The sequence below is a fragment of the Mycteria americana genome, chromosome 5 (assembly GCF_035582795.1).
Source record: "Mycteria americana isolate JAX WOST 10 ecotype Jacksonville Zoo and Gardens chromosome 5, USCA_MyAme_1.0, whole genome shotgun sequence".
Classification (NCBI taxonomy): domain Eukaryota; kingdom Metazoa; phylum Chordata; class Aves; order Ciconiiformes; family Ciconiidae; genus Mycteria; species Mycteria americana.
Genome location: NC_134369.1, coordinates 28,087,290 through 28,099,880, shown reverse-complemented (window position 1 = coordinate 28,099,880; position 12,591 = coordinate 28,087,290). Strand labels below are relative to the sequence as shown.

The following is a 12,591-nucleotide window of genomic DNA, read 5'->3' as shown; positions in this document are numbered from 1 at the left end:
GGGTGGGCAGAGCAGATGCTGCGAGGCTGCCAGGGGAAAGTGGGAGCACGTGAGGCTTGAACGTGGGGGGCAGTTCTCACCTGGTTCCAGGCAGCGATGCAGCGAGGGGGCTTGAGCACAGGGCGTGGGGTGCCGTGGCTGCCACCAGCCCACCATCACACGTGCAGAGGCCGGCCTCACGCTCCATCGCTGCGCCGGGGCAGGTAGGAGAGAGGGGAAATCACCTTTTTCTTTAACTTGGAGGAAGGACGAACGCAGCGGTGCAGTCCCCAACCATCCAGCCGTGTCCAGAGGGGCCTGGGTGAGGTCCTGACTCAGCCGATGCGCCCGCGCCCTGCGCGGGGCACGTGGGACTTGGTGGCAGGGGCAGACCGGCAGCGCCGGCCGGGTGCCAGGGTAGCGGCAGCGAGACAGCGAGCAGGAGCCTCCTGCTTTCTTTGTCTCGGGCCGTTCGCGGCCTCTCCACCCCCCGCAGCACGTCAGCTGTGTATGCATATGGATTTAGGTACCAGCATATGGCTGAATGTTTATGGAGACATGAAACATTTTCTGTTCTGTAGGTTTTTATAGGGCTGATTTGGTACATCAGGGCTTATCAAAGCATTGTCTGCAGGAGTCCGATACATGACATTACCCTACACTCCCACTCTAATTGTTAACACTGAGATGCAGCCCACAATGACTGCTTATCCCTGCACGAAGTACCCCGTCCTGACCCCAGAGGACACACGACACTGACTGCTGCAGCCTCCACTGTCACATCCCCGTCCCATAGCAGCCTCTCTTGACTAAAGGTGACAGGCAATGAAAGGAAAATGGACTTCTGCTGGGTTTTAGATTTGCTGTTTAAAAGCAGGTGTCTTCTAAGATTGAGGAAGCCAGGAAATACTCAGGATCAGTTGGGGTTTTTTTTCTGACATCTTCACATTATACATTGCCCTGCCTGCCCTGTTTTCTCTGGAGCACTGTGGAGGCCTGGAGAAACCCGACTGCAAGATACCAAGCAGCCTAAAAGGACTTGGACCAGAGGAGAAAGGAGAACTTTAAAAAGTGGTCCAAACCTTGTTGCAAGCGTTTCGGAGCAGTGGCTCACCGCCAGCCCTTGGAGCACCTCCAGTGCCCCCGGCACCAGCGCTTGGACTGAAGACACTCTTCCTTTCAGCCTAACGCGATAGCTTGCCACAGCTTCCCAGCCCACCAGCCGCGTGGGGCTTGCAGTTTGGGAACTGCCAGTTTAAACCATTTTGCTCTGCCAGCACCAGTTCAATTCAACATGTAAATGAGGAGCAGCAGAGGAAAAGCCTGTGCCAGAGACCCTGCTCCACCTCGGCTGGCCCCAGGAAACCTCCCCGCGGCTCCAGCAGGCCCGGGGAAGCCGAGCGCACAAACCCCGCGCTGACAGCTTCGGAGGTCACGCCGCAGAGCTGGGCACCGCCGCGGGAGCTCCTGGGCGGGTGCCCCGGGTGGGATGCTCAGGTGGGCTCCCCTGCGGGGCAGCGCAGGCGTGCGGCCGGGCTGGCGGGCAGGCCAGCCGGTGCCTTCGCCAGGCAGGGGAATGGCCGCATATGCCTGGCATATGTTCGCCCCGGCCTCGCGCACAGCCAGCGCTCTGCTCCCTACCTGCTCTCCACCCCTCTGTGCACAGCGGGGCCTCCTCTGCCCGAGGAGGAACCGGGTCACCACCGCTAACTTTGAATCTGCAGATCAAAGCGGCATGATCTGGGACTGGCCTGCAGCTGGGCTGGAGCAGCTGTGCCAAGAAGAGGTAGAAGAAAAGCAGGCTGATGCCTCGGGCATCAAACCCGCTCCAGTAGGATGCTCTTCATGCGCAGCGTGTGCTCAGCTGGGATAACGTTAGGATCTTTCTGCTGGTGCTTTTTGCACCCACTGAAAATCCTCATAGGGTTTTTGATTCAGGGTGGGGAGTTAATATCAGGTTGCTGCTGTGGGTATGGTTAGTCTGGCCGGCTTGTGGATGGCCCACGCCAGCGGCATTGCTGTGACAGCAGTGCAGGGTACTATATCCTACACCATCCGCAGCCCACATGGGGAGGAAATGCCCAGGCACTGCACCATCTGCTCCCTGCACCAAGCAGACCACAGCACATGGCCCATTCGTACCATGGGGCCAGCCACGGTGGGGAGCTGCGGGAGACCAGCATGAGGCTGCCTACATGGTGCGGAGGGGGAAATTGAAGCAGGAGAGCCTGAAATGACTCTTCCAGCACAAGTAAGAAGGTTAGCTCAGACCAAAAACTAGACGCCGTCGGGCCTGTCTTTCCCTGTAGCAGCTTCTAGCTGCGCTGACGCAGGCTGTAAATGCCACCACTCTCCTGCCCCGCCGAAAGCCGGCCTGCCTCCCTCCCCTGCGCCGAGTGCCCAGCTCGCCCCGCTATCCTCCGAAGATGCGAGCTGGTGAAACCGAAACCGGCGTCTGGTTTCCCCGGCTGCCTGCCACGCAGCGCAGCTGCCCCGCGGCCGGGCGCAGGCAGGGCCAAGCTGTTCGCGAGCGGTGCCCCCCCGCGAGTCACCGTGTAAAACTCGAAGCAGAACCGAGCGGCTCTTGGACTGCTCCTTTCATGCACTGGCGTGACCTGCACAACCCAGCCCCCGGTGATCGCCTGCATCTCCCAGTGCCTTCAAAGCGGCTCTTGATTGATGTGTTTCCCTGACTCACAAGCTTCAAGACTCTTTGAAGACACTGGGTCAGGCTCTGATCTCTCTTATGCGGATGCAAATCAGGAGCAATGGTGCTGACAATAGTGCAATAATCCACACTGATGTCAAGCCAGTAAAAATAAGAGCAGAAACAGTGTTTTGGTGTTTCCTCTGCCTTGAAGGGATCCGAGCAGCACTGTGAAGCAGAGAGCTGCAAACCCTGCAAAAAAAACCTCGGTGTAAAGCAAAGGACATGTAACTCTGTAGAGGGCACTTGTCCTTTCCTGCAGCTAAGAAGGGAAGGGGTGTTACGCATTTTATTTTTATTAACAGTTAAGAAAAATAAGACTGAGAGTTCAGTGAGAAATGCAAGCTCTCAGCCAATGGCACCATCATAGCCAGGATTAGGCCTGGGGAAAGCCCCAGCGCTGCTGGTTTCAGTCTGGTAGCAGCACACTTGGATGTATTTGCGTTTCTCATCCGAGACTGGCTGACAGCACGAGAGCTGCGGGCAGTGTCTGGGTAACGCTGATTCAGGGGTGTGAGGAAGATGGATTATCCCAGGGCAAACCAGGCTGCGGGAGGCAAGAGCTGTGAATGTCCCCAGACAGGCAGGAGACCAAAAGCTGGGCATCGCCTTTTGCCCGGGGTGCTCCCCGTCTGGGAGTGCAGGCTGGCCCCAGCCCCCCTGGGGATACGGGGCAGGACTGCCGCTCCCGCAGGAGCTTGTGCGGAGCAGCACCCTGTCCCCATGCCAGGCACAACCACCCGCCCGGCAAAGCCCTGCATGCCAGGGGGCTCCCCAGGGCTGCCGGGCTCCCAGCCACCACTGGCCCCCCTGTTCACAGCCCCCCTCTCCCCCAGGTGTGGTTTCAGAACCGGCGAGCGAAATGGCGCAAGCGGGAGCGGTTCGGCCAGATGCAGCAGGTCCGGACCCACTTTTCCACCGCCTACGAGCTGCCCCTGCTCACCCGTGCTGAGAACTATGCCCAGGTGAGCGCATCCCCCACCCCGGTCCATCTGTCCGGATGCCTGCTGGACACACCGCCTCTGCTCCCAGTCCCCCCCCAAGTGGGGACTTCGCTTCTTGGGTTCATCCACCTGCCCTCAGGCAAGGCTGCAAGGGTGCTGGGGCTGGGGTTACATTACCAAACACTGTAGGGCCAAGAATTATTTAGCTGGGTGTCCTGCCCGGCTCCCTCATGCCCTGGCCTGGTGCAGCCATCTCTAAAGCAGGCACCAAGCCCAGCCCTGTGTGCCTTAGTGCCTTTGGGCACCCTTTGGGCACAGGTCACCCTGCTCAGCACATCCCGTTACACTGTCCTCCCATCATGTGTGCTGCTGCCCGCTAACTTCCCACTGATTTGGAAAAGGTCCTGAAGGCTATTTAAGGCCTTAAAACCAGCAGTTCCCAGGAAGGCTTCCTGTTGCCATGCCTAGGTTTCCATGCCTCTTCTTTGGGAGGTTGGACAAAAGCATTTGTCCCCTGGCAAATTTCCACAGCTGTCTCCCAGTGGTACCAGTGGTACCCAGTGGCTGTGGTACCCGCAGCGCACTCAGTGACATCTGGGGATGCTTCCCAAGGGTCTTGTGGGTTTGTGCTCCAAAGAAAGGGTGGGAGCAGCCTTGTTGGGGTATCTGGGGCTGCTCCCAGGGACTGTCAAGACTGTTCCTGCCCTGGCCCAAGAGGCAGGTGACACAGCTCCCTCTCTCCTTAACCTCCCGTCCTGGGAAACCTGCCACCACAGTAGCCTCCTAAGCAGCGGGCCAGCCCCCGTTTCACAACGCTGCCTTCAGATGCTGCCAGGGCGGACGGGCGTTCGTTAGCTGGAGGGCTAGGCTGTGCCCCCACAAAGCACTCCCTCCATCCTGCCGACTCGTCTTCCTGCCACCCAGAATTTGCTCAAGGGTGCAGTTTTGCAGGCATGATGCTCTGAACCCGACTTGTCCTCACAGATCTGCCGGGAGCCCTCCCCCCCGACACTCTGGCTGTCAGCTACCTCCCCAGCCAGCACCGCACCAAAGCTCCCCCGCAGCCAAGCCTCTCTTCTGCTTGGCCTCTCTTCTGCTTGGCATCTCCCCCATACTGAACAAGAAGCCCTTATGAAACAGCTGAGAGATGCCAAAGCAGCTTTTCAAGCAGAGGACACTCTCAGCAGCCTTTTCAGCACTCCCTTCTCTTGCCTTTGTAACTTACACTGCTCCCTCCCTCCATACTGCCCTCCTCTCCCAGCCCTAGAGATCAAAAAAATGAAAAGCAATTTGCAGGAGGTAAGAGATCAGAGAGGGCCCAAGGGCGAGTGGTGCAGCGGGGCAGTGGGATGAAGGGCCCTTTGCTGTCTTGCTCCAGCCAGCTGCTCACCTCCTCCCCGCTTTCATCCTGCACGTCTGTCCCCCCTGCCGCAGCACACCTACTCCCGCTGGCAAACACCGAGCCCCCCTCTCTTCTCCTGCAGTATCATTTAAGGAGCGACGCCGCAGGAGCCCAGACGGCCGCGCGAGGTGGCCCCGCAGGGCTCTGCTCTGCAGCGGGGCAGGCGATGCTTCCTCGACGGGCAACGAGCACCACTGGGGAGAGGGGCAGGGAAACTGCCTGTGCTGGGGGCTGCGGGCAGCTCAGCTCCGACAGGCATGTCCATCTGGTGCAGAAAGGCTCTTGCCTAGGCAAAGCTGCCCCGAGCTGGGGCAGGAGGACAGATTGGTGGTCTCGCAGCATCCCTTTCTTCCTATTCCCTCTATAGCGGGTAGGCCCACAGAAACGCTGGGGATGACACCAGGTTTCCTGTGCCAAGAGCTCCAGAAAGTGCTCACCGTGAAAAAAAAAGGAGAAATAGCTGGGAGGGGGGGAACGGGCAAACAGAGAGACAACATGGCAGGGCAGGGGCACAGTCCCGCTCCCCTGTGAGTTAGTCTCTAGCTCTCTCCCCTCAGGCCTGCCACCGGCCACGTCCCACACAGGGCAGCCCTGACCTTCTTTTCCCATCCCCAGATCCAGAACCCTTCCTGGATCGGCAACAACGGCGCTGCCTCCCCCGTGCCCGCCTGCGTCGTCCCCTGCGAGACAGTGGCCTCCTGCATGTCCCCCCATGCTCACCCCCACGCGACCGGTGGCGTCTCCGAGTTCCTCGGCGTCTCTGGCCCCGGCAGCCACGTGGGACAGACTCACATGGGTGGCCTCTTCGGCACGGCCGGGATGAGCCCCGGCCTCAACGGCTACGAGCTGAACAGCGAGCCGGACCGCAAGACCTCCAGCATCGCTGCCCTGAGGATGAAAGCGAAGGAGCACAGCGCCGCTATCTCCTGGGCGACATGACAGGGCTGCAGCCCAGTGCCCGCAAGACACGGAGAGAGCACACGGGACAGCCGAATAAATCCATCCGCTTGGACTCCAGACAGCAGTTGCCTCCTCGGGGATCTGAATGCAGCACTTTTAGCTACCCTAGGTATATAAAGTACACACGTTAACGTAAGTGGAGTGTTTCCAGCATGAACGTGGCAGCTCCCGGCTTCCTGGGGTCAGGCGGGCAGAGGGAGGCTGTGGAGCAGCACCTCTTCCAGTGAGATCTGGGTTGGGATGCGTCCCCTGTCACCGCCACCTCCCCAATAACCTGGGCATTTTTTCTCCCTGCTCCTTTTTCTGACACCAGATCTGCCTTTCCAAAGAGCAAGAGCCTGCTGGCATTTCAGCAGCTTCCCCCATCCCATCACCCTCCATACACACACACACACACACACATGACTTCCCCTCCTAATTTGTCGACAGTGTTTCTCAGATCTGTTCTGCCCTGGGCAGGGGACTGGATGGGGACTCTGGAACCAGCAAAGAGACACCTCTCAGGCTGCTCCCGTCCTCTTAGCAGGAGCCACGACTTCCCACAGCTGAATGGGGAACAGGGCTGGGAAGATACCCGAGGATAGAAAGCAAGCAACATTATCCTCTCTCCTCCTACCCTGCTTCCTCTCCATCTTGCAGTCTGAGGTGAAGCACAGAGCCGTAGCGGCCTGTGAAGGGGATGCCTCTCTTCCCAACACGGCACGGTGCTACCATGCTGGGAGTCTTTGCCAGCTCTCTGGACCCCTTGCTGGAGGTGCACCCTGGCAGACGATAGCTTCCCAGCATGGCTGGCTGCCCCAAGGAGCACCTGAGGTTTGCTTTGATGCGTTCGTCGTCAATGTTGAGGCTCACGTGCATGGTGGGGCAGCAAAATGTTTCCTCTGGCTTTCACTGGGTCAGGAATTACTATGCTCAATTTAGAGACAGCAGCTATGGGAGGGGAGTACAGTTGCTGTGTAAATCCACAGGTCCCCAAAGAGACTGCTCTGAGAAAGAGCTCAAGTGCTAGCACACAGCCATGGTTGCATGAGGCCATCAAATTCCTCATACACCTTGTCCTGGGGGTCAGATACGTGCAATGACAGCCTCTCCCTGCAGCCCTCAACCAGGGCCCCGTTGCACACAGCCGCTGCGGGCATCTCTGTGTGGGGGACAGTGCAGGGAGCAAGCTGGGAAGGGACCCAAAGCTGGATGAGGTGATGCTGCCTCATCTCCAGCCACCTCAGATCTTCTTCACCTTGCAGAGGAAGGAGGAGACACCAGAACTTGCCTGGTTTGTCTGACCTAATATGCGTCCTCCAGTTTTCCCTCCCAGTGCTCTTACCTGCACAGCACTGTTAAGTAAGATCTCCTTCACAAGGCTAAATCTTTTCCAAGCTTTTCAATGACCTCGCAGTGCTAGGAATAATTTTGGAACATCCTTTTACCCCACTGAGTTACCATCAAGGAGAAGCTGAAGGTGAGCTGAGCACTATCACCCACACAGCATGGCTATGCAGGCTCAGCTTGAGCTGGGGCTGCCGTCTCCGAGATTCGCAAGGGAACCATGGGATTTTACTCACATAAAAATTTGTGTGTCACCCTGCCCTCCCTCCTCATGCTCAGTGTTAGACAATCTTGTAGTTCAAGGTCCAGGTATACTTAGTGGTCTTGGAAAAGGCTCCAAATAAGCTACAACCAAATGTCAGGTTTCAGGTTAACAAGGTATACAAGTATTTCTATAGTGCCTAGACTGCCATACACTATGTAAATGATACACCGTTGCTAGATCAAATGTAATATATATTTACTGGAATAAGAAAAGACCAGTAGTACTGTCTCTTTTCTCTCCTCAGAAATGCTAAGAGATGCCTTCCTTGGTACTCACAGGGAACCAGCACGCATTTAACCACACCATGTGTACGACCAGGGCCTCTCCCATCACAAGCAGCCAGGACTTATGTCTCAGCCTAAACAGTCAGCTGAGCCTTCGGGCAGGATGGCTTAGGTGCTAAAAGTGATGCTGATCACTGAACCAGACAGGATCACGCTGACCAGGTGGAGGTGTACGTCACCCCCATTGAGCGCCCCAGAAGCCACCGAGGGTCCCAGGCCACCCAGGGACGGGTGGCAGGAGACGGTTTCTCCAGCAGATTTTGTGAAGGCAGCTGAGCGTGGTGCCAAGGGCATTTTCCCAAGTACAGCAGGGAACGTGATGCTTCCCATGGTCAGCAGGCAATCCCGTGAAGGGCCGCTGCCCGAACAGCCCAGTAATGTTACTGACAAGGCAAACTAGCACCAGGCAGAGCTGAGGAGCGGGCGGTGGGGCAGGCGGGCACATGGGGATGGGTCCCGTGTGGCCCGTAGGTACCAAAGGCAGGAGGGCCATAGCCATTCAAGAGCTTAGCTGCATTCTCCACTGAAAGTTAAAGGGTAGCTTTTCCTCATGGACTTCCACAGGGCCAGGATTTCACCCGAGCTGTTTAACAGCCCAGCGAATTAAGTGCTGTATCCCTTGTCTTGTTAGAGAGAGAGGAGAGTCTCCTGGCAGCAGACTTGGCATTTACAGAGGCTTGGCCCCTGCTTTCTCTCACCTTAAAATCCATGTGCAAAGCACACGTTGGACTCACTCAATCTACTTTAAACACCACCGCACATGCCCAGCCCTGAGCCTGCCTGAAAGCATCACGAGGCAAGGGGGGATGTTGTTCCCTGGAGTCTCCTGCTGCAGGGCTTCCTTCCCACTGCCTGCTGCGGGCGGCCCCGCCACTTGCCGGGCTCTGCCTCGCTTCTCCGGGTGCTGCCACCATACCAGCATGGCCCCTCGTGCCCACACCTGTGGGTCACGCTGGAAGGTGCTCCCCTCAAAAGCCTTGGAATGCAGCTATTCAGGCAGTTTTTAAGTTACGTGCATCTGTATTTACACACATTTTTTAATTAATTTAAAAGTTTTTTTAAACTAGCTGTTAAATTAACAAGAAAAACTGTATAAATATATATATATACTTTTATATATATATATGTATCTTAATCTAGCCAACCTGCGGCTACTGCGTTTCTTAAGGGTCACAGGGTCAGTGCTGTTCTTGCAATCTCAAGTTACCACAATGATGCCTTTTTTAATTATTATTATTATTATTATTATTTTAATACCTTTCAACTCTATTTATGACTTTCTTCTCTATTTATTTCTTATTTAGTATTTTACTCCTGTCCATACATTGAGTTGCGATTCCCTGGCTTGGACTTGCCTTCGAATCTGCAAGCTTCATCCCCAGCCACGGCCAAAATGTCTCACAAGCCCTGGCTGCCCCAACACCCACCATGCTAGTGCCTGCGGTGGCATCCTCTGTGGGTGCAGCACCCACAGCACCTGGCTAGCTGGGCTCTCTCAGCTGCCCTCTCCAGCCTCACAGAGGTAGCAAAACTTTCCTCCCGAGCAGTCCTGGCCCCAGCCGTGCAGCAGGTACCCTACGAGGGCGCTGCCTTATGTTGCCTGTGGTTAGAAACACCAGAGAGATGTCCCAGAGCTTTAAGACTAGGAGAAGGCAAATGGTGAGGGCAGCACAGGTTCCCAGCACTGGCTTACAGGCAGTTGGGTGCCACTCGCTGCCGAGTGCTCAGAGGCACTTCTTGCCTACGAGCAGTAGATAGTGCTTCGGCAGCAACTGCACACCAGCGGTAAACCAGGCTTGGGGTTTGCTGGGTCCTGCAGTGTCCAAGCGCTAAGGGCTGCTGTGCCTGAACAAGCTCATGAGGAGAAGAGCAAGACAGGGAGCAGGTCAGCCCACAGACGCATTGCCCACCGCCAGCACTGCCACCCGCCCGCGCTCCTAGCAGGCTCTCCAGCCACTGCCTCCTCTTGAACATGCTACTCAGTTCAGGTCTCACTGCCCTAGCACCTACCTGGGTAGAGCCCATGGGAAAGAGGACCAAGACAGCAAGGTGAACGAGAACCAGCTTCCCTCTTGTCTAGAGCCCGCGGCAGTGCACGAGTGAGCATGCGTCCCTGCCGGAGCACACCTGGCCGGAGCCGTGAGTGTGGGCAGGGTGCTAGGGGAAGGCCACGTGCAGGGACAGCACGTCACACGTGAGGTCGCAGAGCTGCAGCACACGTGGCTTTACCTGCCCCATCAGCCATGGGGACGCAGCAGCAACCTGGGCCAGGTGTCCCGGTGTGCCGCCCGAGTAGGGCTGCCGGCTGGCTTTCTCTGGCTATGGAGGTGTTTCGGGGCGGGGAGGCGTGTTTCCCTGTTTGCCAGAGTACACCCAGACCAGGCAGCAAGTGGTAAAACACTCTCCAAACAAAGGCAAAAAGGTAGTTTCCTGGAAAAGGTTTGAAAAATAATCAAGCAGAGGCAGAGCCCTGTGTTTATTTTGCTGCTCTGACTGACACAGCAAAAAGCAAACAGACCGAAGGAGAAATTAAACCCAAATGGGAAGGGGGGCAGAATCGGATGGAAAGTCATTCAGCCCTTTGCAGCTTCCCGAAGGGACGGAGCGGCCTTGCACCCCCTTAACTCTTTGCTGGTAACACGGTTCCCCACTCCCCCCACATAGCTAGGTAGGTAGGTAGAGCTAGGACTTTTATACTACTGATTTTGAAGGACAGTTTTCAATGTATAATAATATATCGGTTTAGGTGTGCAGTGTTTGAAAGAGAGACTGGGAGAAAGAAAGAAAACAAACCTCAATCAATATTATTGTTTTTTTGTTGTAAAATATTGTAACCATGTATAAACGCAAACTTTTTTTTTTCTTTAGCTTAACGGCCTGGGGTAGAACATATTAAAAAAAATAAAAAAGTTTTTTAAAAGTTCAGGAACAAAAAGAATAAAAAAAAATCATTAAAAATGTTGCCATGTGAGGTTTGTGCCATGCAATGTTATTGCCTATGCAGCCATGTATTACCAGTTTATTACAGTGGAATATTAAAAAAGAACAAACAGTCTTGCAGCTTGGCTCTTTTTACCTTTTTTTTTTTTTGAAGTAAGTTATTGCACTTGCAGCTTTTTTGTTTTCTTTTTTTTTTTTTTTTTGGGGTGGTGGTAGGGACTGGCATTTCTGAGTGCCAGTTTTTATTTTTCCAGTTTTTGAAAGGAGTAGCATTGCTGGGAAGTACCCTGCTTCCCAGCCGCCCTGGCCAAGGAGGCACAAACACTGTTGTTGTTTTGGTTTGCAATAAACTCCTTCTCTTCTCTCCTCTCAACTGCAATCTGTCTGGTTTGTTCCTGACTCATGACAGATGAAATGTGATCAGAGGGGCCTCCAAAATCTCACGTTAATTGAAGTTGGCAAAAAATACTAACAGTGCCCTTTTGAACTGCTGACACAGTGCAGAATGGATTAGCCGGGGGTAGATTAACAACAGGTGGCAGCTCACAGGCCCGCTGCCTCTCCCCATACAAAGAGATGGTTAGCAGCCAGCAGCGGGAACATCCTGCCAGCCAGCTCCCGGCTATGGAGGGCCTCTCCGCCTCCCAGAGCATCACCGCTAGCCAGGCCAGAGGGCACCGTGGCCACAGGGAAGAGAGGAGGATGGTCTCCCTTGCTTACTGCTCAGGACCTGCTGCTTCTGGCAGAGCTTAAGCCTTGCTGGGCTCCTGCGGGTCTCCCAGCCCTTCCCAAGCAGTCCACAACAAGACAGCAGGTAATCCATCACGGCTGACACAGGGAGAAGTGACTTGGCAACAAGATGCCAAGGAGCTGGGGATCTTCAGCCACCTGGCTCCCTGTGCTGCAGCACCATCGCTTTTACACAGCACAGCCACGCTCGAGGCATTGCGGCACGAGGTCTCCTGAAGTCTAAAGAGAAGGCGCCCAGGGCCGGCAGTGGGGGGACCTTCCCCCCTGAAAGCACTCCTTTCTCCCGTGTTCCCCCTGGTCCAGTCACACTCCCTCCCCTCCCAGCTCCGCTTTGGCAGAGGCCTCCAAGCCTCACCCACTCTCTCCTCCGCCATGGCTCTGCCGGGTTCCCCAGGGGTGCCTGCCAGCAGCCAGACACTGCTCACTGGGCTGCGGGGCAGACCGAGCCCTCTGGGGTTTGCTTCTCCCCCCGCCGAGGGGAGGGCTTGTCTGGGCCCCACGGGTTCCCAGGGGATGTCTCTTGCTCCATCTCAATGTGGGGAAAACTGAGTTCTGGGAGGGCCCTTTCTGCTGCTTTCGCCCCATGAATAAACTCAGCTGAGACTGCCTTTCCCTCAGACTCCACAGAACCGCTGGCACCAGTAAGAGCCCAAGCCCCTGCACACAGACGCTGGGTGAACCAGAAAGTGCCCTCTGTGTTCAGGCAGAGCTGAGAAGGTGCCCAGCAGCTGTCAGCAACCCACCGAGACCCACAAAGCCCCGCTGGCCTTTCCATCAGTTGGCTGGGAGCATCAGCTTGGTTCAGATGGAGCATGGCTGTTTTCCATCTCGCAAAGAAACGGCTAATGCAGGTGCTGTTGCAAGCTTATCCATCCTTCTCACTCGATGGAGAAAAAATTCCTTCCCTTCCCAAGCACTCAAAGCCAGATTCTCCAGATGTTGGCAAAGCTCAGGCTGTTGAGAGCCTAAAGCCAGTTTCAGTAAGATCCTAGTTGTATGGGTTTACATCAGAAATTGCTCCTGGCCTGAACATT

At 55.8% G+C, this 12,591-nt stretch overlaps 1 protein-coding gene across 3 annotated transcripts in view; it reads left to right on the top strand.

Moving 5' to 3' along the window:
• Nucleotides 1-10,922, top strand: part of ALX4 (ALX homeobox 4) — a 44,788-nt gene extending 33,866 nt beyond the window's left edge. For all 3 annotated transcript variants that reach the window (XM_075502543.1, XM_075502544.1, XM_075502545.1), the window contains exons 3-4: nucleotides 3,523-3,651; nucleotides 5,648-10,922. In XM_075502543.1, the coding sequence (XP_075358658.1) occupies nucleotides 3,523-3,651; nucleotides 5,648-5,971 (453 nt within the window). In that variant the 3' untranslated portion in view covers nucleotides 5,972-10,922. The remainder of the gene's footprint in view (nucleotides 1-3,522; nucleotides 3,652-5,647) is intronic.
• Nucleotides 10,923-12,591: the final 1,669 nt, after the last annotated feature.